Source organism: Danio rerio, chromosome 19, assembly GCF_052040795.2.
Source record: "Danio rerio strain M-AB ecotype USA chromosome 19, GRCz13ab, whole genome shotgun sequence".
NCBI lineage: Eukaryota > Metazoa > Chordata > Actinopteri > Cypriniformes > Danionidae > Danio > Danio rerio.
In genome coordinates, this window is record NC_141039.2 from 24,744,126 (window position 1) to 24,770,217 (window position 26,092).

General features: G+C 34.9%; 1 protein-coding gene across 4 annotated transcripts in view; it reads right to left on the reverse strand.

Moving 5' to 3' along the window:
* eif3eb (eukaryotic translation initiation factor 3, subunit E, b) overlaps nt 1-12,951 on the reverse strand; it is a 39,895-nt gene extending 26,944 nt beyond the window's left edge. The window contains exons 1-7 of one of the 4 annotated variants that reach the window (XR_015516017.1): nt 12,832-12,938; nt 11,868-11,985; nt 7,145-7,262; nt 6,981-7,023; nt 6,709-6,813; nt 4,465-4,590; nt 3,966-4,090 (exon numbers count right to left, since the gene is read on the reverse strand). Coding sequence is in view for 3 of the 4 variants with exons in the window: in NM_001362621.1 (NP_001349550.1) it covers nt 3,966-4,090; nt 4,465-4,590; nt 6,709-6,813; nt 6,981-7,023; nt 7,145-7,262; nt 11,868-11,985; nt 12,832-12,921 (725 nt within the window). In the remaining variant the exon portion in view is untranslated. Of the gene's footprint in view, nt 1-3,965; nt 4,091-4,464; nt 4,591-6,708; nt 6,814-6,980; nt 7,024-7,144; nt 7,263-11,867; nt 11,986-12,831 lie in introns of all 4 variants that reach the window. The other 3 variants (NM_001362621.1, XM_087294629.1, XM_087294628.1) reach the window with 3 other exon arrangements.
* Nucleotides 12,952-26,092: the final 13,141 nt, after the last annotated feature.

The window sequence follows — 26,092 nt, forward strand, 5'->3', positions numbered from 1 at the left end:
GCGAGCAATACACTTATTTAAATATGTCCTATGATAATACTATGTAGGCAGATTTATACATACATTTTGAAAGCTTTTACAACAACCGTAAATCAAAACAAAATGTTTTTTAAACATAAAAACTATCCAAAAGGCACATAGGATTATAAAGTATAGGTGTGTTTATTTGTTTATAATACATAGTGTTTAGTATAATATAGTAAACCGAGAATCTTTGTCATGGACCGTATTTCTAAATATAAGCTTAAAAAGTCTGTAGCAAAGTGGTGCTGACGTCACAGGCGAGCACCCCGAAGGGACTGTAGTATGTTTATAGCTAATGTTAGCTTTTTAATTCCTGTATTTGCATTTAAGATGCAAAAGTGCTAAAATTTGTATTTTCGTGTAAGGATTGTCTGGTTGGACAAAACAATTTCAAAAAGCCAATGGGAAAATTCTATAGGAATTTTATAGAGGGAACCAGTTTTATGCTAGCAATAGGCCAATTAGCCTACAAGGTGATGTCATAGTACCTCCACCCTACTGCCTGTTCTTGTTGAATCGCTAAATGCCTCCTCAATTGTATATCACTTTGGACAAAAGTGCCTGCTAAATGACAATGTAAAATGAAACATATCAGCTATCAAAACAATTCCAAAATAAAAAAAAATTCCATATCAAATGATTTCTGAAAACTCATACAGTACAGACCACAACATTAGAGCTTTTACACAACATTATATTCTGTTCAAATAATACATTTATAATCATTTTATATTCTATAACAGCTGATTCTGCTATATTTTGTAATCATTAGTAAAATTAAAACCAAAATGCAAACTAACAGCAATTACAAACCATGCAGTGATCAGTTTGTAAACAAAACTGGCTTTGATTGGTTCCCATTTTAACATTTCAACACTGTGGCCTTCAAACCCTCAACAGAGCGTGTCATTTTCAAAGTGCTCAGACTAAGCGCCGCTCATTATATGGTCACGCACTCATGCACTGTTCCCCCTAAAAATGTAACACTTTCAAGAGCAAATCTCATTAAGGATGAATTTTCCAACTGCCCTCGCTGTAATAATTGCTGGAAAGCGCGTGTTATATTTGCGTCGGGTCCTTTTAGCGAGTGACAACAAAAATGTTATGCAAATGTGGTGTCGCAGTTCTTCTTTAATGAGCAATTCTAGAGTTCTTGTTGCAGCAGAAAAGGGAAAAGCAGAAAAGCAGAAAGCCAAAGCTGACTTTTTAACATCCATTATTCCAATCTTCGGTGTCAAATGATCCTGCATAAATCATGTTAATATGCTAATTTGCTGCACAGGAAATATTTCCCACTATAGAGTATATAATACAAATGTTATTTGTTACTGTTATCCTTTTTTTCCCCCCAAGATTCCTTGAAGAATAAATACTATAACAATTGCCTTTATTTGACATCTCACATCATGTAAATTTTTTGTGCCATTATAAATATTTCTACAAAAAATATGTACACACACACACACACACACACACACACACATACACACACACACACAAAGTTTACTGTTACTACTATATGTTTACAGTTATATTTAATGGGTCTCTAAATGAATGTTTAATGAAAATTCTATAAAGTGTAAAGATATTTTTCAATAAAAGTTTGACATACCAAAAATACTTGTCAGGCATACTTAAAATAAATAAATATAATGTCAATTGAAAATATATTTTAAACAGAAAAATTGATTAAAAAAAGTCTGAAATGCTAAACAAACCAAAACTAATCACTGCATTTACATATTGTTGCTTGTCTGATGATCTAAAGATCTTCCATTATCATCAATTGTACATCGCTTTTTAATGAAAAATTGATGAATAAATAAATAAATGCAAATTATAAAAATACTAATTAATTGTAATTATGCATTGCAATATTGTGCCGCTCTATTTCTAACCACTGTTTTACCTATAATCCAGCAAGAAATTTGTGCATACATTATAATAATTGATTAATAATTCCTTACATCTATATAGCGCTTTTCTGGACACTTAAAGCGCTTTACACATTGGGGGAATCTCCTCATCCACCACCAGTGAGCAGCAGACTGATGGGGCAATGATGATATAGGGATGGTTAGGAGGCCATTATAGACAGAGGCCAGAGGGCAAATTTTGGCCAGGATACCGGGGTTAAACCCCTACTCTTTTTGAAGGACATACTAGGATTTTTAACGACCACAGAGAGTCCAGACCGCGGTTTAACATCTAATCTGAAAAACAGGGTTCACTGAGCAGTACAGAGTCCCCTTCACTATACTGGGGCGTTAGGACACAGACAGACCGCAGGTTGAGCGCCCTCTGCTGGCCTCACCTAAGGCTAATTTATACTTCTGTGTCGAGTGATGGGCGTGACTCACCACGCATGCCTTGCGCGTTGTCCTGCATTAATACTTCTGCGTGCTGTTTGTGTTGCTCTGCAATAACACTTTCGATGCGCTAGCTGGTAGTGAGGTTATGTTCCACTGTGTCGAGTTTCTTCGGGGATGTTTTGTTTTTTCTGAAAGCTACCTTAATGTATTAGTAGCTAAAACTTGCTCATTCTGATGTGGGAACCGGCGGACAAGCAACAACTTTCAAGACTTTTCAATCATAAGGTAAACACAAAAAAAAACTTTCCGCCTAGAGCTTCTTCACGAGACGACACTTGTAAACACTTTCTCCAACAGGTTCGCGCAACTCTCATCAGCGCTACCAAGCCAACAAATCATAGAGCTTGCGCTATGCATTATTGCGACGTGTAGTTACATTTATTAAAGGGTGCGTGTCAGCGTTGGTGATGGCCACGACAAAGGCTATGCGACCGTGCAAAGGCTGAACCAAAGCATTTGCACACATGAAGCAAAGTATAAATCAGCCTTAAAACCACTTCTGCCAGTAAACTAGCTTTTTTATGTGGTCTCCCATCCAGGTACTGACTGGGCACAGCCCTGCTTCAGTGGGCCACCATGTGGGAGTTGCAGAGAGCTAGTTGCTGTCTAATTACACATTGAATAAAACATTATTCCACCTATATCTTGACATATTATCAGAAAAGTTAACTGAAACATTAAAACAGGCTTTATTTATCATTAATATGTGTTCTATTAATTTTAAAATCACTTAATTTTTTTTAAATGTATTAATAAAATTTGAAATATATATAAAAATAAATATTTTCTAGTACACTTAAGAATACTATTATTCATGTTTTTCAAAAAAAATTAAAACAGGTTTAAAAATTAGGTTTAAAAATTTTTTAAACCTAAAATCATTAAGCTTTTATTTTTCTAGTCTGTAAAATAATTCACTAATAAGTTAATCAACAAATTGCTCTACATGCAGTGAGCAAAAAATATATTTACACACTCATTCTGATGGTGTCTTATACAATATTACTGATGGCTGATTGTCAAAACAGTTATTGTGCAATAACATTAAACTGTGAAGTTAAACAAATGAGTCAAAATAATTGTTAGTCAAATTAATTTACTAGGGATGCACCAAATATTCAGCCACTGAAAATTTTCTGAAGGGGGCTACTACATATAAAAAATTATAATTTATGCACTGGTCCTATTAAAAAAAAAAAAAAAAAAAAAAAACTCTCTCTAATCTTTCTCAAATGTTAAGCAGAAGACAAACTCAACCACTTAACAGCTAGATGTTATCTGTCTGTATAAGACTCAATCCCCAAAAGTGATACCCATTGTTGCAATGCGCTACATACATATTTTCATAATTAAGTGAAAATCTAAGTGATTGATTTATTCTTGAGACAATGCCTTGGTTTTAGTTAGATTGTTACACAGTCATAGCCATGAATGCAATGGTACTAACAATTTTCAGAATTTATTGCAGTGTTTCAGTTTCGCCTTGGTTTGCTCTTTTTCGGCCAAAAATTTTCATTTTGGTTTATCTCTATACTTTACCAAGTGTATGTCTTAGTTGATTCTACTCACTGGGGCTGATAGAGGAAGAGCTCGATGATGTTGTCTCTGCCTTTGGGATGATTAAAGAAGACAAACAGTGACCAGTGTATGAGCCACGTCCTCTGCTGCAGTGACTGAAGAGGCGAACTCACCGACTGAATCATGCAGCAAAACAAAAACATGCTTTCATTCAAAACATGTCAACACCGCTTCAGCCTTGTGTCATATAGTTGATCTTACATTCCATGCATGGACTACCAAAGCAAACAGGGCCACAGTAAATCCAAACACATCCATTTTTTAACTGCATCGCAAATAAATGTCATGTCAAAGCTGATGCAATGTAAATGCCATTGTGGTCAGTTCTGTGTTTACGGCCTGATGCTTGCTAAAGGTCTGTTGTATAGGAGCTCAAAGGAACATTGGCGGAGAAGCAAATTAACCAGGGAGACAAATTTTGCTGTTGGAATACAGCATCAAAGCTTCTATTAGACAGAGGTGAATGGTGAAGAATGGTGGACAGACATACGTTGTTGTCGATGGTCTCTCGTAAGCGGGTCAGGTCCTCCATGGCTGCTTCCCAATTCTGCATGAGGATTTCCGATGCCAGTTTGCCCCACAGAGAGCTCAGAGCATTCCTGTCTGTGGAGGGAACCTGGATCATGAAAACCAGACCATGAGTTTTTCTACACATTTTCCAATATCATGTTCGCCCCTCTCATATCTATGCAAGCTATTGTCACTTTAGCATTGATACATTTCGATTTTGTGTAGGAAATTGTGTTAAACATATAACTCCTATTCCAGTTAACATCTGAGGTGGGTCAAAAAGTTTTTAAATTCCTAAGTCAAGATTAGGTGCTTTGTGAATGATTTTAGAACAGCATTGTCCTAATTTTACCCTTGTGTATTGTTCAAAATTACTACACTTTTGTTATGTTTCACAGCTGTTTTTGCCCTATTATAATGACATTTTTTGATCGCAAAGCTATGACACCCTATAATTATGCATTCTTGATTGATGGTTGATTTTCCTGTTAGGAAGTGGTATAATTTGTAATGTATACTGTTGATCATCAGTTGGCACTATTAACCCTTTAGATAGGCTAAAATGATTAGTCTTCTTGTAAATTTGTAATTTTTAAAAAAATATTTCCCATGTGCTGTTTAACAGGGAGCTTTTTTCAACACATTTTAAAACTTTAATATTTTAAAACTAATTTCTTTGGTCTTTGGCATGAAGACAGAATAATATGTTTGTTATTTTGTAAGATGCTAGTATTCAGCTTAAAGTGGATTCAAAGGCTTAACTAGGTTATGAAGTTAATTAGGCAAGTTATTTAAGAGCAGTGCTTTCTGTAGCCAATTAAAATATTTATTAAGAGGGCTAATAATTTTGACCTTAAAAAGTTTTTTTTTAATCCAGGGAAATGAAAAGAAATAGTCTCTAGAGTTTCTAGAGAAAGAACAAAAAGCATTATAGCAAATAATTTGAAAATGTTCTTGCTTCATTAAACATCAGTTTGGGAAATATTTGAAATAGAATTTGTAAAAATCTGAATAAAAAAATTGTCCTTTGCCATTTTTTGCATAAATTGACAATTGGTTAAATAACAAAAAGATTTTTCTGCCATGTTTACTGTATTTTTAGACAACAAGTTGGCAATTTTTTAGAACTTTAGAGGAGCTATGAAGACAATATATGGTGAAATATTCCCTATTTGCAGTCATAACTGCAGTGAAAAATTGGTTATTTTGACCAAATGTTATTTTCAACTATTTCTATTAGAAAAAGTGGAAACTGTAAAATATTAGATATCGAAAACAACAAATAATAGCATTTTACTAAAACCCACACCTAGAAAACCCAGAGACGCTGAGAATCTTTAAGTGGTCTCTTTTTTTTCTATAGCTGAATATATACACTCATTTAATAATACACTTTGAAAACATAAACATCATATTTTTATACATTTCAAGTGATATTTAATGGAGAAAGGAAATGTTCACAATATTTAATTTCATTTTCTAGTGGAAAAAGTTTTATTTGTTTTATTAGGCAAGAATAAAAGCATTTTTTTTTTTTATTAGCCCCTTAAGTAAGATTTTTTTCCCAATTGACTACTAAACAAAATTTCTGTTATACAATGACTTGCCTAATTACCCTAACTTGCCTGATTAACTTAATTAACCTGGCTAAGCCTTTAAATTCTAGTATTTTGAAAAATATCTAGTAAAATATTATGTACCGTCATCATAGCAAAGACAAAATAAGTCAGTCATTCTAAATAAGTTATTGAAACTATAAAATATAAAAAAATGAGTTGGAAAAAAAACCTCCTCTCCCTTTAACTTAGTGATGAAATGTAAAAGAATAGAATTCAAATCTAACAGGAGGGCAAATAATTTTGAAAAAAAGTCAACTTTGTTACACTAGAACATCAGTTTTGACGTTGTTGTTTAATAAAAGTATATATATATTTTTTAATTGTTTTTTAAATACATTTTTAAAGATACAATGAAAAAAGTAAAGTCTTTTTTTTGTTGTTGTTTGTTCAACAACCTCTCAAAACACTAGAAGTGATGGTTGCCGATTGTTTGTTCAGGTAAATTACTAAAAAAATAAAAGCTGTTAAACCACTCAGGGATGAAACAAATTAATGTATTCTAACCCTCTCCCTTAAGGCTGTAATTTTAAAGTCTATTTCACACTTCACAAATCAAATTAAACAAACAAACAAAAACTAAATGAAACATTAGTGGTCTTGCTTACAAGCACGCGGAAAAAGTAGAGATACTCTGCAGCTCCAGAGTAGTTTCCACACTCATACTGGAACTTGGCATAGCGGTAAAGTGTATCCAAATATTCCTGACGAAACTGAGGGAAGAGAAATCAAAATCAATAAAAAATTAAACAAGTGGTCAATTAGCTACTCTAAAATACAAAATATAATAATTAAAATAAAATAAAATAAAATAATAAATTATTTTAATATAAAATATATTAAAAAAATAAAAATATTTGAGATGTGTTGAAACACTTACACTATGTTTGTCTGCTAAATATTCAAACAGCATCCTTCCATCTCTAAGAAAAAACACAAGAACTTTATAGTAGTGACATAGTAGTAGAGTTACATTAAGGCAACTCCACAGTCTAATATATTATATTTTACAGAGCAATAAACAGTATTATGTTGGCAGTAGACCTGGTGGACTGCATCTGTCTCTGAGTCTCTGGATCTTCAAACATCTTCACTATGGGTTCCGTTTCAGACTGGAGCTGCTTTAGCTGGGCCACCACTGTGGTTCTTTTGTCCCTCAAGGCTATCAAAAAGATAAATTATTACACGTCATGACTGAATTACTTTCAATGTATAGCGATTAGTGCTGCACAATATATTGCAAAATGATCATTGTTGCTATAATACTATATGGAGTAGGGGTATCAAAATTAATTGTTTCTTCTGTGCACTGCGATGCAGACGTGAACAATTCGGTATCAGTTCAGTTATAATCATAACCCGTTATTATATACTGACGTCATTTATCTCAGGGGTTTTCAAACTGTGGGTCGCAACCCACTAGTGGGTCACACAGTGAACAAAGGTGGGTCGCGCAACATCACATAGCTGCAGCTATAGTTACATTGCGGTAAATCAAAACCAGTGCGATTGACAGCAATAACTTAAAAACCTCTTACCCTAAAAATATCTAAAGTGTGTTTCCTACAAAAAGACAAAGCTGGTTATGTTTCACAGCTGTCTTTTTCTTTTTTTTGCTTGACATTACGAGCACTGCTCCGTTTGAGCTCTCGCAGAGTGGAGCTCTGAGTAAGGGACCGTCAGAAAAGTGCTTATTTTTTTCTTTTTTTTTTCTTTTTTTTTTTTTTGCTTGGTCCTGCGTGTTTTATTTTCAACACTACCAATTTTCTCTTAAATGAGCACAAACAGTTATTAAAGTAGTCAAATGCTTCATTATAGATCTGTGCATTCTTACATTAACACCTCTTTTATCAAACAAAACATAATGAGAGATTCATTTGCTGCTCTTCACTAAATAACTATAGTAACTTTAATCAATATGCAAATACAATTTAAAGTGAAATAGATTTTATAGCTTTATTTAATTTCTGGATAGGCCATTGATTTTAATAGGCTAAACCTTTTATTTTATTGTCAATATTTTCTAATGTTTGCTATGTATTCTATTATTTGAAGCTATTTGTTGTCCCATATTTTTTACATCCCAACGTTGACAGATTGCTAATCAATAAATAGCTATAGTGCTATCTGTTAGTTTTAACTTCATCTAATGTTATGGAAGGGCATGGATGTTATGGAAAATAGTAATAGTAATGTAACTACCCCCTTCATTCCTTCCTCAAGCAAATGTGTAAATATTACATCTATTCAGCAATAACGTTAAATGCATTGGCATATTTATCTGACGTTTTCCCAGCTTGTAGTAGTCGATCAAAAAGCTATTTAGCTTCTTATGACTACACTAGCAATGGAATTTACTGTGATGTGACGGGGCTTGATCAAAGGTTGATCATATTCTCTTCTGAAAAAAGAAGAGTATCTTTTTCAACAAAAAAATTATCAGTTACAGCCAGCATCCCAAAAAAGGACTTCGAGCCTCATTTTGTGCATATCAAATCGCAAAATCCAAAAAGCCGCACACCATATAATTTTGACTGCTTTGAATGGATAAATTTTTTTACCCATTTTTCCATAATAAAATATTATGGTGGGTCTTGAGATTGAATTACTTTCCTAGGTGGGTCCTGGAATACAAACGTTTGGGAATCCCTGATTTATCTCATATGCACGAGGGAGGCTATCATGGAACAGCTGTGATCTCCGCAGCCATTTTTCAGTGTCACTCATCTGTGAAGAGCCAATCGCAGCCCTTTCTGTTGAGCGCGTGGCCAATTAAAGGGGTATAAGAACTTGGTAGACAAGGCTCAGAAAGCAAGCGGGATATTTATATTTGTTTATTTGCTTTTTGACTGTTTGAATTAAAGGACAATATTGTATTACATAATAGTTCATAAATTTAAATATATTTATTTATTTATATTTATACATTTTATTACAAGAATTGCTGTGCTGTAAAGAGAATATAAAACTGCGTACAGAAAGCATCGCCAATGCACCGTGATGCACTGAGATAACGAATTGAACCGAATCGATGGCATGATAATCCGACCGAACCTTGAGACCAGTGTAGGTTCACACCTGTGGAGTAGACATATCACAGATAAGTGTGATAAATAGGGCTGCAACTAACAATCATTTTGATAATTTTATTATTTTTTAAAGTAATCGATTAATTTGATAAAAATGAATACCTTTTTAATATGATGTTTTGCTTTTCGTAACTACATTATCAATGCTAGTTCAAACTACTTAATTAAAATGAGCTGAGTCAACTTACAATTAACTGTTTTATGTTTAATCAATTTAAATTTATAAAAAAAGCTAAACCTAAAAAATTAACCTAACAAATGTAATTAGAATTGTTTTTATGTCATTCTTTAATAAAAGTACATACTTTTTTCAACAACTCCATCTAAACAATAAATAAGGGTATTACTTATGTATACTAAAAAGCAAAAACCACATATCCATTTTAACAATCTTTAATTTTGACATTTTAAACCTTAAATGAAGAGCAAAGTTTGTTTTTGAATAGTAAAATATCTCTAAATATGCAAAATATAAATAAACAAAAAGCAAAACAGGTGTTGTACTCCTATAATATTCGCTTTATGAAATTAAGACATAAATATGCTGACATTCAAGGTGCAGTAGGTGATTGTCTTCAGAAACATTGTTTGCTGGGCTGGTTGAAAGTCTCTTCACATTCCTAATGATTAAAGTAAATGATTTAAATGTATTTATTTGTATTTTTGTTTTCTGGATAAGGCATAAAACTTAAAAACTTTCATCCAATTAAATATTGTCGGACCGACAAATAACTCACAACAATTTGAATTTTTGTGCAGCTTCTTTAAGCAGACTGATACGTCACTCTTGCGCGCACGTGAAGCACGCATCTACACCTGACAAAGAGACGTCATCTGCAAACTCTGCATCAACCTGAAATTCTTTCTGAAAGACCAACGTGGCCTTGTACTGTATGCATGAAACTAAAGATGTGCTTTAACATTAGGCACATTCAAATCGAGACTGAAAACACATCTGTTTAGCTGTGCCTTGACTGAATGAGCACTGTGCTACGTCCAACCGATCGCACTATTATTATGTTTTTCTCTTCTTTTTCATTCTTTTATAACCTGTTTTAACACATTTTTACCAGTTTATCATTTTAATTATTTGTTCTTATTTTTCTTATACTTGTCTCTTTTATTCTTGTTTATGTGAAGCACTTTGATTAGCCACTGTGTATGAAAAGTGCTATATAGATAAACTTGCCTTGCCTTGCAAAAACAAGCGATGTACGAGGATCAACGAGCACAATTGAAAATGAAAAGTCACTTGTTGTCTTGTTATCATAAATGCAAGTGTAAATATAAACAGATGGCAGGATATTTCTGTTTTTAGCACTCCTTTTCTGATTACATTTTTATTTAGTTTAATAACAAAACATTAGTAAATGTGCACTTCTGCCTAAGCAGCTTTACTGAGGTGAAGTTTGATTTGTATTCACACATTTGTTCATTTCTAAACAATGACAGTCTGTGATACAGTTTTGGCAAAATATGTGTGTGCGTTCGTGAGTTCATGACTTAAGGAGGCGTGGCTCGGAGGCGTTGGACAGCAGAGGAGGGTCGTAAAATTTCTAAGCTATTATGCTAATGCTAGCATTTTGGCAGATCACCTATTGCACCTTTAAGATATTAAGCAGCAGAATTTGTTAAAATTTCAAAATTCTAAATGATAAAAAACCAACAAATATTTCTTTTTGAATAATAGATAGTAAGAACAATTCAATTCAATTCAGTAGATAATAAGATAATAATGGATAATAAGAACAGGTACACTTTTACTGCTCAGCTGCACAAATGTATGTTTATTCACAATATTGAATAACTGTAATATTCTACAGCTGCAGTTGTTTGCTGATTTTAAAAATGAGTGTCACATTTTACTCTTACTGTTTAATTTAAACTAATATAAAGTAGCTTGTGAGGTGATTGCACATGAAGTATAACATGGTTTCCGCTACATTCATTCTTCCATGGCGAGGCGCCATGACAAAACTGATCCCGCCATGACTACATAACAGCTTCTCATTTAAAACACTCAGTCGTGTTTTTTTTTTTTTTAATTAGCATGTGATAATCGCACTAAAACTTAAAAAAAATTAAGTGAATTATAACAGCACAAACTGTTCTGTAACTGTAGTAGTGCTGTGCATTATTTGTTTAACCCTTACCCTAGGGGATGTGCTAACTGACTAACTGACTGACTGACTTGCTGACTGACAGGTGCGTTATGCGTGAGGTCAGCAAACACGATGTATATCCATTTCACTTTACTTCAGGACGCATTAATACCATTCTGTAGGTCTATCGGAGACATTCATAAATATTCCTAGCCAATCTAATAAATGTTGGAGACATACTTAAACGCACTAAATCACAGTTCAGCAGCGTTTATTTGAGAGCGCACAAGAAGATCTGCGCTTGAGCAGCATATATTTAAGATGGTGTGCACAAGCAGAAGGAAATCTGAGCACAGGCAAAGCGATTTGCATGCTCTTAGGCTATTACATGAATGTGATCTCGACTTGTAATACTGCGCTCACGACATTTGTCATTGAAATAATGCCGCAAGGTAGTTGGTAGATCTGTTTAAAAAAGGCCTTCCGCCACACCTGGGAAAAATCCTAAAGGAAATACTGTATATGATAACAGCATCTGTTGATTAGCGATAGTTATCAATTTTATTGAAAACTTACAGTGTGGAATTTCTTTGTCAGGATAGAGGTTCTTATATACATCCATTGCAAAGTCCACCATGTTTGTTTCGCTGAGAAGATCCAGCTTCCCTTGGAGAAGTTCTTTCTCATTGTAGATCTGAGAAGACAATAAATGTCAGATTTAACAAAACTATCCTTGGTAGAAATGAAGTAACAGTTAGAATTGCGCAGCATGAAATCAGAAAACAGACATGCGTCAAAACAAGGGTAATAAAATATTAAACTTACACCATAGGTCTAAAATGTTGAATTAATTATTCAGTGTTTTTACCAAGGACGCTATTATTTGCACTGTTACAGTAAAATCAGAAGCAATATATATTTTAAAAGATTGTTTTGTTTTAAGGATCTTAATATACAGAAACTATTAACTCAGGTAAAGTTGAATATAACATTTTATATTGTTTACCCTGATGATACTTTGAATATTAAGCCTGGTATCACATGCAAGTATGACTTCAAAACAACATTAGCACTATGTAATTGATTGTAAACAATGCAGTACTTTGATAGTAATTGAGAATATGATTTTACCGTTTAGAATTTGCAAATAATACGTTTCTGAAATGGAAGTCAGATTTTGCGAATATAAAACCAGTGTTATTAAATAACGTTATATTAATTTATTAGTTTTATATACGCTACATACAAAGTTACACCACTGTTATAACACAAAAACATGGTGATGTCCCTGGAAACACAGGATTTGTGCTAGCAAAGGCTCTTATGCTTTGAATAAAAACGGATCTGTCAAAAACAGCAATAAATAAAACGTTTAACACAATGGTCCAAAGATGTCATCATTGTTTTATTATGGGATAAGAAATTATTTATCTCGATCAGATAACTAACGGTATTCACCACACGTGCGATGTGCAGTTCTGCGATTACCGATCAATTATATAAGTTAACAACGATGTTGTACTGTATATCTGTGTATTACCTCTTTGACCGAAAGGAATTCCAGCAACGGAAAGACCAAATGCCTGTCTAAAAAATGAGCGATTCTGGTAGTCAGATCGTACTCCGCCATTTTGAAAATAAGAAGAGCGTTTAAAAAACTTTATTTCAGCACTGATGAGAACAGTGAGCTGCTTCTGTCCCACACACGCACGCACGCACACACACACACACACACACACACACACACACACACACACACACACACACACACACACACACACACACACACACACACACACACATAAATAGATATAGAGGGAGGGGGTATCAAACAAATAGGATCTACTTCAAACTATTTAAAGGTTCTCCTATTTTTTTATTTTCTTTTTTTCTGTATTACACAGGACTAATCTATTTACAGTTATTTTACCATCCTGTTCCACATAGTCATCACCTAATTTTGGTAGCAGATCATTATTGGTGTTAATATCCCTAAACCCTTAGACCTATAGTCTTGGCCATAGGGTCAGGGTTAAGGTTAACTTATGTACACAGTAGTGTAAAATAAAGTGCAACCCAAATATTGATAGCTTTTTTATGGCCCAGGAGTCATTCATTTTATTAATTTAGTCATTTAGTAAAAGGTAAATAATAAGGTTTGTCACAAATTTAACTTGACTGCAGAATAGCAAGACTAGCAGGATTGTTTGCTGGGATACATGATAAAAATAAAGAGATGAAATATGTTGGTAGCTTATGAGCAACCTAGGAAAAACCCTCTCAAAAAACATCACAAAGCAAGATAGCCTACTGTAAGAAAAAATAGATGGTGGTGCATTAGGTAAAAAAAAATGTGTGAATATACAGCCTACTTTAACATGGCAAAATATGTAACATGGAATTGATTTACTAATATGATTTAAAATTGTGGTGATCTTCCAAAACTTTATGCCTTAAAACAGTATAATTGAAGATCAATTAAAAAAAGACCATTTATAACAATTTAAACACTTGATTAACTTTTTTTTTCTAAAATAATGTAACATTTAGCTACCATTAGTTAGTAGGAGCGTTTACGAATTAAGGTCCTTTATTTCAGCAAAAAACAACAACACAAAATTAGGGAGCAGAAATGAATGTAGCACAAATAAATATTTCTTAAGGCTTCAGCAGTCAAAACATGAGCAGGAAGTGTACAAGCTCTTGCTTTAAATTACTTCAACACATCTGCAGTCAGGACTTCAATAGTCTCTTACAGACATCACTATTCGCTCACAGGTTATAGTCCCACACAGTCAGAGAACATCACTATCACTTTTCTGCTGTGATTTTGGTCCACTCGTCTTTTAGTCTTTTCCACAGTTCAACAACTGTATTGGATTTTGTAACCATAACTTTGTTGCAAATGGTTTTCTAGAGATTTTCAATTAGGTGTAGATCAGGACTCTGGGATGGACAATTCATTATTTTATTGTCAGCCAGTGTTCCCCAAACCAAGTACTTACTCATCCACTTTTAGTGGCTTGTCTTTTGTGGAGGACGTGTCTTTCTGGGGGACTTGACTAAGTTATTGGCATTGCAAGGGCCGCAGAAGTAAGCCCCTCCCTGGTGAGTGACATTTATTACTGGGATAATGGTACTGAATGTGGCTTTGTTTACACTTTGCACATGCACATCAGAAGTTCCGGTTTCCTGCTCTAAATGAGAAAACAGACTAGGCTACTATCGTTTGGTGTGTTCACTGCAGCTTTTTGGTGCAGATGTGAGCTGATGTGAGGCAACAACACAGTTGTGTTTTGCAGGTCCTAGTTGTTTGGGGTCGACTTGCTGTGTTCTGGCCCTAAAGATGCAATAGAACCCACAGGCAAAACCCAGCATGCTTTTGGATAAAATCCCCATCTCTTTGGCCTTCAAAACAACCTGGTGTTGAAGCTTTTTTCAGTAAATTTGGAAAAACTCAAACTAAAGTTATGTTGCTAATAGGAATTATCAACGTAATCTCCGTGGGGGATGAGCAAATTGTACAAAAATATACGGTTGAATTTGTACTATTTAATTTGTATTTTGTACATTTTAGTACAATTTGCTCATCTACCAGTGATGGCTGCATTGACAATTCCTATTTAGGGGTTTCGGGGTGGTGTTAGGTCACACCTCCTTTTAAAAATCTTACATTTTTGTATTCTCATGCTTTTGAATTTGTCTACAATCCTGGAACTGACCACCAGGTCCCAGATTAACACCAATAACTGTGAGCAATCTGAAAGTGTTCTCTAATTTTGATCATTGTTGTTTTAGAAAGGTTTGTGTACTGTATAGCTCATGAAATATGCTAACACAACAGGATAACTTTAAAGAGGGGTCCACTAAACTTTAGTTGATGTGTAATGTAGCTGTATATGAACATAAACAACATCTCTCAATGTAATATGCTCACAATTCAATGCAAAGGGAGACATTGGATTTTACAGAGTTAGCTTAGCAAAGCCTACAGCAAATGAAGTTTGGGGACTACAAAAAATACATCCGGGCTAGAGAGAGCACAAGAGCTTCCGGTTACGCACATTCACCACACGCACACACCCTATGCAGCAAAGGGGCGTGGCCAGAGGTGCTGTAATGTTGCAGCAGATACGCTAAAAGATAAGCTAAAATATCATCCAATTGCTGCTAGTTCTGTTTTTGTATTTGGGCTTCCAAAGGACACGACACAAAGACAGAAGTGCTTGCAATTTAATTTTAATTATGTTCCAGAGAATTATAAAGAATATAGCTAGCATTTGACAAAGGAGAGCTTCTACATTTTCTCCCAGTTTAGTGCTGGAATCGATTCAAACTCTTCCAACCGACGAAGCTGTGGATTGTAAGCCACAACCTGTAAGTATTTTTATTTGTTAAAATTGATCCACTACATGCAGAGTTTTAACGGTATGTTGCAGCGAGGACATAAACAATGGGAAATGCTGTTTGGCACTGCTAACAATTTAGCTACAAATTCATATTTATCCCTCAAACTGCTGTAAACACCCACAATCTTTAGCAGCGTGTGCAGTGCCTCTCTATGAGGACACTTTCAGTATCTCTTTATGCAGATACTTTCATGTGTTCTACATCTCAAAAACCAAACTTGCAAAAAAATGAGAACGTTTTATGTTACTTACACTTGCTTATTTTAAATATTTGTAAAAGACACTTGTGAGATCAGACATTCCAAGTTGGAAAAATTAATTTCTGGGGTAGACAGAGATGATCTGCGGGAGGTCGCGGGAGAGTGGGTGCCTGAAGACCGGGGTAGGGGCGTGTGCGCGCTACGTATCTGAAGAGCGGTGGGGCGTGTGTGTGCGATGTACCTGATGAGCTAGAAGGGATGCGGTGGAGACTATTTAAGGACCGGGTGGGAGATTATCATTTGTTTGCAGGCATCCGGGAGTCTCTATGGATTTGCGAGAGGTTTCAGAACTTCCGGGAGACTTGGGATGTCTGTGAGATGTTGTTTTAGAGAGTAGGCGTGAGATTTAGCTGTGTGTCTGATTCAGGCAGCTAACGCTACTCGACTGACTGTTTACACAGTGCGAAAGCGCGTGCTTGTAGGGGCGGGACGTAGTGATGTGGAGCCAATTCGCGAACCACAGCAAATTATGTTAGCTGACCAATTAGAGCCTCTTGAGGGCAGGCCTTTCCGACGAACTAGGACATATGACAGTTGTTTTCATGTTAGCTGAGCAGCTGTATATAATCAAAGTAAGATATATGAAAACATAACATGATTTTCTACAAATGAAGCATTAGCACACATTGCTTTGCATCTTATAAACACAAACAAGCCTTATAAATACACTCTGGACCACCCCTTTAAATTGAGTGTCCTTGGCAAACTGTGTCCTTGATATTTTTGAAAGTCTAGGTTGTCTCTTTTGATCACCACTGTACAGTAGGTATATTATGCATTTCAAAAATTAAAAATCAATCACTTAATATGATTTCTATCTAAAAATATTCTGCTTTAGTTTGCTGCTTTACTCAATATTTAATGAAATGGACTGCTGGTAGAATCCAATATGGATTTTCTTTCATAAAGAATGGTTTCCATGGTAATTTTGCAAAGGTTATGCCATATGTCATTGTAAAAAAGGATACCTGATTTAATAAGGGAAGAAACAGATCAGTGATCTGACTTTCAAGAAGAGACTGACTTTTCTTATGACAGACATATCATCATTCTCAAGTTAATTGCTAAATTTGTCACGGTCCGCTCCTATTAAATGCCACGGTATATCTTTTGATGTTTTTTATCTAGCATTAAATTAAAATATGGAAAACTTTAAAGAGCTCATTTCAAAGTCAATGTGTCTGAAGAAACAAAAGGTCGAGTAAACGTAATCACACTCAGTCTAGTGTGGCACATTAAAATGATTTTAAAAAATGAGGTGCTATAACCAAGTCTTTCCAGTGCTGCTTCAAAGTGTGCTAATGAAAAATACACTCAAGATAAGAGCGCGTCAATTATAGGCAGATATAATCTGTGGTTTATTTCCTATTAAAATATCATTAGCCTAGAGTCTGTTGGACGGCTTCATTATAGCAGATCCAACCTAGAAAATGTTTTTTGTTGCAAATTAAGAGTTAATAATTGAGACAAATTAAAACATTATATGAAGACTTTAATCAGTCCCCCAGTCTTGCAGAATAAACATGTCCTTTATGAGATTACACTATAGGCTATTAGTCATCACAATGAATATTTCAGCCCATGCTGAGTGATCTCATGATAGTCTTCAGGATACACATTTATCGCTGTACTCCTACGTGCTGTGAGTGTTTACTGCAATACATCAACATTACATCAATAAATCTTCATTGAGCGTGTTAGTTTTTGATTTGCATTAATGTGATTTAAACTGATTCTTTCTCAGTTAGGTTTGCTTTGGAACTTAGTACTACTGCTGCTACAATTATTGCTTATATTATTACTAATAATATGCATATTTCTGTGCATTTTAGCAATTAAAATAAATTGTAATTACATTTTTCATTATTATTTAATTATAGGTTCATATTATAAAGTTAGCGGCACGGTGGCTCAGTGGTTAGCTCTGAAGGTTGTTGGTTCAAGTCCCAGCTGGGCCAGTTGGCATTTTTGTGTGAGTTTGCATGTTCACGGGCGTTTTCTCCTGGTGCTCTGGTTTCCAAAATCCAAATTGATAATCCAAAAACATCTGCAACCCAGGCTCATTGTGGAACCAACATCTGCTATAGGTGAATTGAATAAACTAAATTAATCTTAGTGTATGTGTGAGAGTGTATGGATTTGTCCTATTACTGGGTTGTGGCTCCAAGACACTTATTCACACACACACACACACACACACACACACACACACGCACGCACGCACGCACACACACACACACACACACACACACACACACACACACACGCGCAAACACACACACACACACACTGATACATTACGGACAATTTAGCCTACCCAATTCACATGTACCACATCTTTGGACTTGTAAGGGACACTAGTGCACCTGGAGAAAACCCACGCAAATATGGGGAGAACATGCAAACTCCACACAGAGATGCCAACTGACCCACCTGAGGCTTGAACTTGTGACTTTCTTGTTGTGAGGCTAATGTGCTAACCACTGCACTGTGCTTAGAAATCATTATAAATATAATTCTTTTTTGAAAGTTTTAAATACATTTATTGTGTTTTTCTTTCTACAGTAAAGGAGTTTAAACAGGTCCTTGGTAATCATTTAATTAAAAGTCATACAGTTTTATATGTCTGTTTAGTTTGCGATGAAGAAATATAAATGGGTGTTTTTTCAATTTCAATGTAATTAATAAAACTAAGTCAACTAAAATATTTTCTAGCTGTAGCATGTTTTAACATAAAAGTTTTAAATACTATAATATAAATGGTATACATGTATATTTATTTATATATATAAATATATATATATATATATATATATATATATATATATATATATATATATATATATATATATATATATATATATATTTTTTTTTTTTTTTATGTGGGAGGAATGTGTAGAAATGTTTTATTTAATAGTGCATTAACATTAACATGTCATGCATTTTGCCAATATAAACCCATTTTAGACGTGTGAAGTAATGAAGTTATTGAGACAATATTAGAAATGCCTATCAGCTATTTTTTTTTTTTAATCCTGGCTGCAACCCGAATCTTTTTATAATATGAGTTTACTGGCTACCTCGTGACATAATTATGTGTATAGATACATAATAAACCGAGAGATTAAATCTTTGTCATGGACCATATTTCTAAAAATATTCTGGTCACAGGCGAGCACCCCGAAAGCACTGTATAGCTACTCACTGCACCCCTTATTTCACTTATTTGTTTATTTATATATTTATTTATTTGTGTATGTATGGTTTTACTTTCATTTAAGTTGTCTTTTATTTCTTTAGTTTTAATTTCCAGTTTGCAATGACAATAAAGCTTATTAACACGTTTTTAAAGATCAATGAAGAAATTATAATGCGTCATTTCATTATTTCATCTCCATTTACAAGCAGGGTATTTACAGCTACTGTATATTTCTATTTATTTGCATCCCGTCCCTTTGTGCCCCTTGGCGGCATAGTCGCAAACTACTGTTACACCAAAAAACAAGTTCTTAATCCCCTAATCTTGCCATTACACCAATTACAGTGATAATGGTCATTTTGAAGTGTCATCCACTGTATATATAATAGGGTTTTGTTATATTACAAAATTAGGAATTATATTTATATAATATTAAAATTTAAGATAATAATATGCACTCAAACATTTAACAATGATAATAAAGGGATAGTTCATCAGCAACTAAAAATATTTAATCCTTTATTTTTTTCATCTTTTATTCACTTATTCACTTGTCACAAAATAGTTTGTTACTTTATGCTGTTGAATATGTTGAAGAGCTTCCACAGTATTTAATATCCCTATAGAAGTGGTTGCAGGTTTCAAACTGTTTAATCTCAGATTTAAATTTACAGTATGCTTAACTCATCTTCATTTTCACATCTAAAGTCTAGCCATTATAGTTGTGATGTTAGAAGTCACTTTTCATCCATTGACTTACAATGCAGTCCATACTGAATTCAGGATATAAAAAAACATTGTAATGTGGAACATAAAAATCTCCATGGTAACTCTGTGGATCTCATGGTAACTCTGATAAATGTGACAGATATCATCAACCATAGCCTTGATAGAAGCAAAACAGCAGACTCACTTTTACCCGTGCATCATGAAAAGCATGAGGGGGCGGCTAATTCACTATTCACAAATTATACGGCTATAAAGGGCTCATTTAGCAGAGGGAGCACGAGGGAGAATGGAGAGAAGACAGTGTAATCTGCATTACAAAAGAGGTCGGGTTTAACTAACCTGTAACTGAGCCATACTAGATAGTGTCAGTGCCTGTTCCACCTCATTAATCTCAATTCTGTTTCAATTCCGTTGTGGATATTTTTTACACACTTGATTTTATCACCGCTTTTCTATAGCGCTTTTCCCTATGCCCCATAAAAGCAAGAAGAAGTTTGACAGATGGCTTCATTTATTGTGGACCGTTTCTGGGGCAGGTTGAAGGTGCTTTCCTGGGAGGTGTGGAAATAACATTTTGTCCTCCAGTGTTTTGCGCATGCTTGATGACAGAAGATAATCCTTAAAGATGACATTTTATTGCTCTGGTGTGCACAGAATGTGCTTGTGAAGTTTCAGATTATGAAATAGATTGTGAAATTTGACAGTTTTTGAGTTAGATGTAAACCGAGAGCTGGATGACAAATGGGCGAGTCAGCTTGGATGGGATCTACGCTCCAAGTTGGATGTACAATCCTCCTGAAACTTTTGATTTATTTAATGCTTTGTATTTGACACAGAATCTATACTAATGTGGTTTAATAAGGTCTAAATATACACCTTACCCCAAACCTCAACCTACCCTTTTCAATGCATACACCTATTCTAATAATAAACCTACATTTTGCAGTGGACTACTGTGTTTTATTAATGTCTCCACCTAAGCCAACCCCAAACCTACCTTGTACAGTAACCTATTGTTTTTATTTTTATTTTTTATTAATGTCTACACTCATCCCAACCCTTTCTTACAGCAACCTATTGTGTTTTATTAATGGCTACACGTAAACTTTACCCTAACCCATAAGCCCAATACCGCTATATTCTTGAGAGCGCCAAATATGTCCCAGGAGCTACGTTTTATTTGCAGTTTTTTCTTCCACCATAGGCCGCTGTGTATGCTTCTTCAGATGCGATTGCCATTCACGTTTGTTGTTCTCACGTAAATTCACCAGAGGCAGCTGTTGACTGACTGACTGACTGACTGACTGATTGACTGACCCACCCTCCTCCTTTCCCAAACCCAATCAATAGGGTTTTTCAAGCACAGATTGACCAGCCCACCACCTTCCCTAAACCCACCGACAATTTTAAAAAGCAATCCAGAAAAAGAAAAGCCTAATTTTTGCCACAATTTTCAGATTTTACCACATTCTTAACCTGTTATTTACTTGTTTTTATTTTTTGACATCTGTTTTTGTCTGACTTGCTTTCTGGAACCGTTCATTACCAGACTTGAAACCTGTTTTCGTGGTCAACTTCTCTGCATACCACCCCATAGTGTTCGTTTTAAAGTCAAATAGCAGCTTTACGTACTTCTAGCTACATGATTTGCAAAATTGTGCAGAGCTGCGGTCCTCCAGGAATTGAGGAACAGGAACCTACAGTGGTTGATTAAAATACACACCTATGCCAAACCTAAACTTACTTTATACAGTAACCTCTTGTGCTTTATTATTATACACACCTAAACCTTACTCCAACCCTAGACTTACCCATTACAGTAACCTACTGCATTTTATTAATGTCTACACATAGCCCAACCCTAAACCTACCTCTTACAGTAACCTACTGTGTTTTATTAACATCTACATTTTTCACATTTATTTTAGTACAGTTGAGACATGAAAGTGTGGGGAGCAGAGAGAGTGGAACAAGATTTGGAATTGAAATCCTGAGTTGGGAACTGAACTCGGATCGCCATGAGAACCTCAATGCTATATGCAGCACATGGCACCAACCTAAAATTACTTCTTACGGTGACCAATAGTGTTTTTTTTAAGGTTTACACCTATCCCAATACGAAACTTCTTACAGTAGTCTACTATGTTTTATCAATGTATACATCAGCCTAACCCTAAAACTACTTCTTACAGTAGCTTATTGTCTTTTACTAGTGTCTAAACCTTACCCCAATCCTGGACCTACCCCTTACTGTAACCTACTGTGTTTTATTTATGTCTGCACCTACCCCAACCCTAAACCTACCATTTACAGTAACCTATTATGTGTTATTAAAGTCTACACCTATTGCAACCCTATTCTTACAGTAACCTGTGTTTTATTATTATCTACATCTAAACCTTACCCAAAACCTAACACTACCCCTTATAGAAATCTATTGTGTTTTATTAATGGCTACACCAATCCTAATCCTGCAACACCTAGTCTTTACAGTAATTTAACATGTTTTATTAAAGTCTACACCAATCCCAAACCTACAGTAACTTAAAGTAACCTATTGTGCTATATAATTTGTTAGCCTAAACCTTACCCCTTAACCCTGGACCTAATCCTTACAGTAACCTACTGTTAGTTCTTGTCACGTGACTTGCCGTGCACTGGCTGCATTTATTTAACTGGGTGCATCTAAAATGTGCGAGTGCGTCACGCCGCTGGCACACGCATGCCACGCACCTCCATTGGAAATGAAGAACTTGAGCAAACTCTAGAAAAGATGCAATATGCAAACAGGCACTAAAAGACTACTGTCATTTGTGATCTCCAGCAGTTGATTTTCTTGCACAGACATGGTGGATTCACCTGATTTGTTGACAAATGGTTTGCGGATCTATTCCTTGGCAGTTCATGGGTACTTCACAGGGCCTTTTCCCTTTAGCAAAGAGACTTTCCAAAGACGTCTGATTCTTACTCATTTTTACTGTTTGTGGTTTAAACTTGGGCACTTAACTGATCGAGATATAAGAGAGAGAAAAGTCATTTTTCATTTTTTTTTCAAAATAAAAGATTGATCAAACTCAGATAATAAATAAAACAGATATAATTAATGATTTACCGGTACCGGTTTGTACTTCAGTGGTTGAGGACCACTGTCTTAGAGTAACCTACTTTGTTTTATTAACATCTACACCTATCCCAACCCTAAACCTACCTCTGCTTTTATTTTTATTATTGTTTTAGGGTTATAGGTTATAGGTTTTCACCATTATTGCATAGGAATGTAGAGTTTGCTGTTTTGGGCACAAACTTTGCAAATCTGCAAATGATATATAGAGTAAAAAGAAAATGGCAGACAGGGTGAAAACATGCAATTAAGTGTAATTATAGGACTCACCTTCTACAAGACTCTGAGATCAAAATCTGAGCTTGCAGATAAATGTTTGCAGATATGCTTACCAACAACAAAGAACTGACTCCATTTTCACATTTTCCTGGCTGGGAGATGCACCAGAGACTCAATCATACCACTTAAACATGGAAAAAGTCCGATTTTCATGCAATGACCCCTTTAAGGGACGAATAAAAAAAAAAATCCATCCATGCATTTGGTTGCTAGAGTGAACTGGTTCCTTGGGGAAACCAAGGGTTTGTCTGCCCTGCTTGCAGATCTCAAAGCCTGCGGGTCGTGTGAGTCATCAACCAAAACAGAACAGATATCGGGGTCTTTCAAAAGAGCTGACTCTGTGGCAGCGCAGTCTTTTAATCTAAATCAAAAGATACAGAATGACTTTTTGATAGAGCTTATTGCCATAGAAAGTGTTTTTTGCATAGCAAGGAAGCACAATTTTATCTAATCTTAGCTCTGGATAAAAAGCAGAAAGCTCTGCAGCTAAACATGTTGCAACTGAAGCGTTAAAGGATGAATTTGAGTTGTGTTACTTATGGAGTAAAATATTTCACTTTATTTCTACACTCAATAAGTCATTTCCACTCACTTAAAAATCAATAGTAGGAAAAGATTCAAAGAAATGTTTTTAATTCAACAGTCATTTCTGTAGCCTTCACAGAGAGTAGAGTGGCTTCACAGAGAGTAGAGTGGCTTCAATGTCATGAGATCACTTGACCAGTTGAATTCTATTGGTCTTAATCTCAGTAATCCCATAAAAGTGAATATCAATCACTGTTATTCACAAGGTAAGTTATTCCAGCAGCTAGCACTTTGTAGCTGTCACATGGTCGTCCTCTGAAGCAAAGTGTCATTGTGTCTGGTTATTACATGGATGGAAGAGACCACATAGGGAAACTAGGTTGCTGCTGAAAGAGGTGCTACTGAGGCCAGAATGGGGATTGTGTGGGTCCTAATGCCCCAGTATAGTGACGGGGACACTATACTGTCATTGACAACCCAGCCTAATTATACTAGGTCTTCATTTCTAGGGACAGTGAACTGCTTGCAGTTTTTGTAAATCCACCAGAGGCCACTATGTACGCTTTTTGATGATTTCAAATTTCTCTCGCGTGTCTTATTATCGAATAAATCCACCAGAGGGGGCAATATACACTTTAGCCGACCAGGAGTGCGTTTCCCAAACAACGACATAACTCGTGGCTGAACAATCATAGTACGATGCATGGTTTGGGAAAAGAACGATGTAGTGACGAGTGTTTCCTAAAACACATAGTTTCTCTGTCTCAGATCCATCGCTTGAACCACGTTAGTTATAACGTAAAACGCCCATAACGATGCTCTAAACTGAGAGGAGTAACTACTTCTTTAGAGAATAAACTATAACTTTTTTGTGCAAATTATATTGTTTTACACAAACACGCTTTAAAAAAATTAAATCCAATATTAGATTTGGTAAAAACATGCACTCACTTTCCATTATAGTTGAAATATATGTAAATGGAATAAAGGGCCTATGTTTGCTTTACTAATATTATTGAGAAGTTGAACATTACCTATTCTATTCTAAAACTTATCACTTACAAAAGCTAACACATATTCTAATATCTAATGAGGCTATTTATTATAAAATGAAATGTAATATTTATTATTTATTAGAAATGAAAAAAAATCATACTTTAATAATAATATTAAAATGTTGATGATTATGATGATGATAATAATAATAATTATTATTAAGTAGGAAATTGTTTATTTATTTTTTTATTATTTGAAAAGTGTATTTTTACAGTTTACACATGTAAACCACTGCAGAAAGTTCTAACCAGCAGGCCTATGTCATATACAGTACAGATACTTAATAAATAACCTATTATAAATTAAAAGAATTAACGTATGCTTTTTGTTTACACAAGCTTTGGTGATGTAACATAAATTCCGCTTTTAAAAAATAGATCACCTTTAGCGTTCAAAATGACATCAATATTTTCAAAGTGCACTGCGAAGGGAGCACGATTGTAAACATGAAGATCGCTCGTTTGAAAGCATATTACAACTAAGAAAGATGGATTTAATGCTTTTTTATTTTACATAATTCCAACTTTGAATGTTAAAATGTTCTAAATGAATAGAGCATAGGAGGGATAAGTGGGAATAGAACACAGCCAGAAACTATATTTCAAACTATAGCTCCAGAGCTGTAGTTGCCAGTGCTCAAGTTTGTGACACAGTTTGCGAATGTTCTTTGGAATGATGGATTTGGCAAACGACAAATCAACAAACTATGTTTGTTACAACAGAACTTGCGACCTTAGTTGGCTAACGATGGTTTTGGGAAACGCAGCCCAGGCCAGCTTGCTGTTGACCGACTCACCCACCTCCATCCCTAAACCCAATAGTTACCCGATAATGTTTTCAAAAGCAATATTAAAAAAGGAGCCTCGTGATTTCACTACATTTTCAGCCTGTTGATTAGTTAATTACTAATTGCCGTCACAGTCAACTAAGCTCTAAGCATACATGGAAAGTTACTGGGCAAACTAGTGACACAGGAAAAGCTGTCCATAGGTAAGCAGTTGGCTGGTATCGCTAAAGAGAACAGAAGCCATCGGTAACATCATACTGTACTGTATCATTTAATTTAAAGACAAAATGCAGGCATACTGTACATACTTCTGGCTACATAATTTATGTTCTCCAGAAATGTAGACAGCGGTACGTATCCACAATGAGCCTGTGTTGGTCATTGAGCACTGTCCTTTAGATGAGACTTTAAACAAGGACGAGGGTCCTGGCTCTCT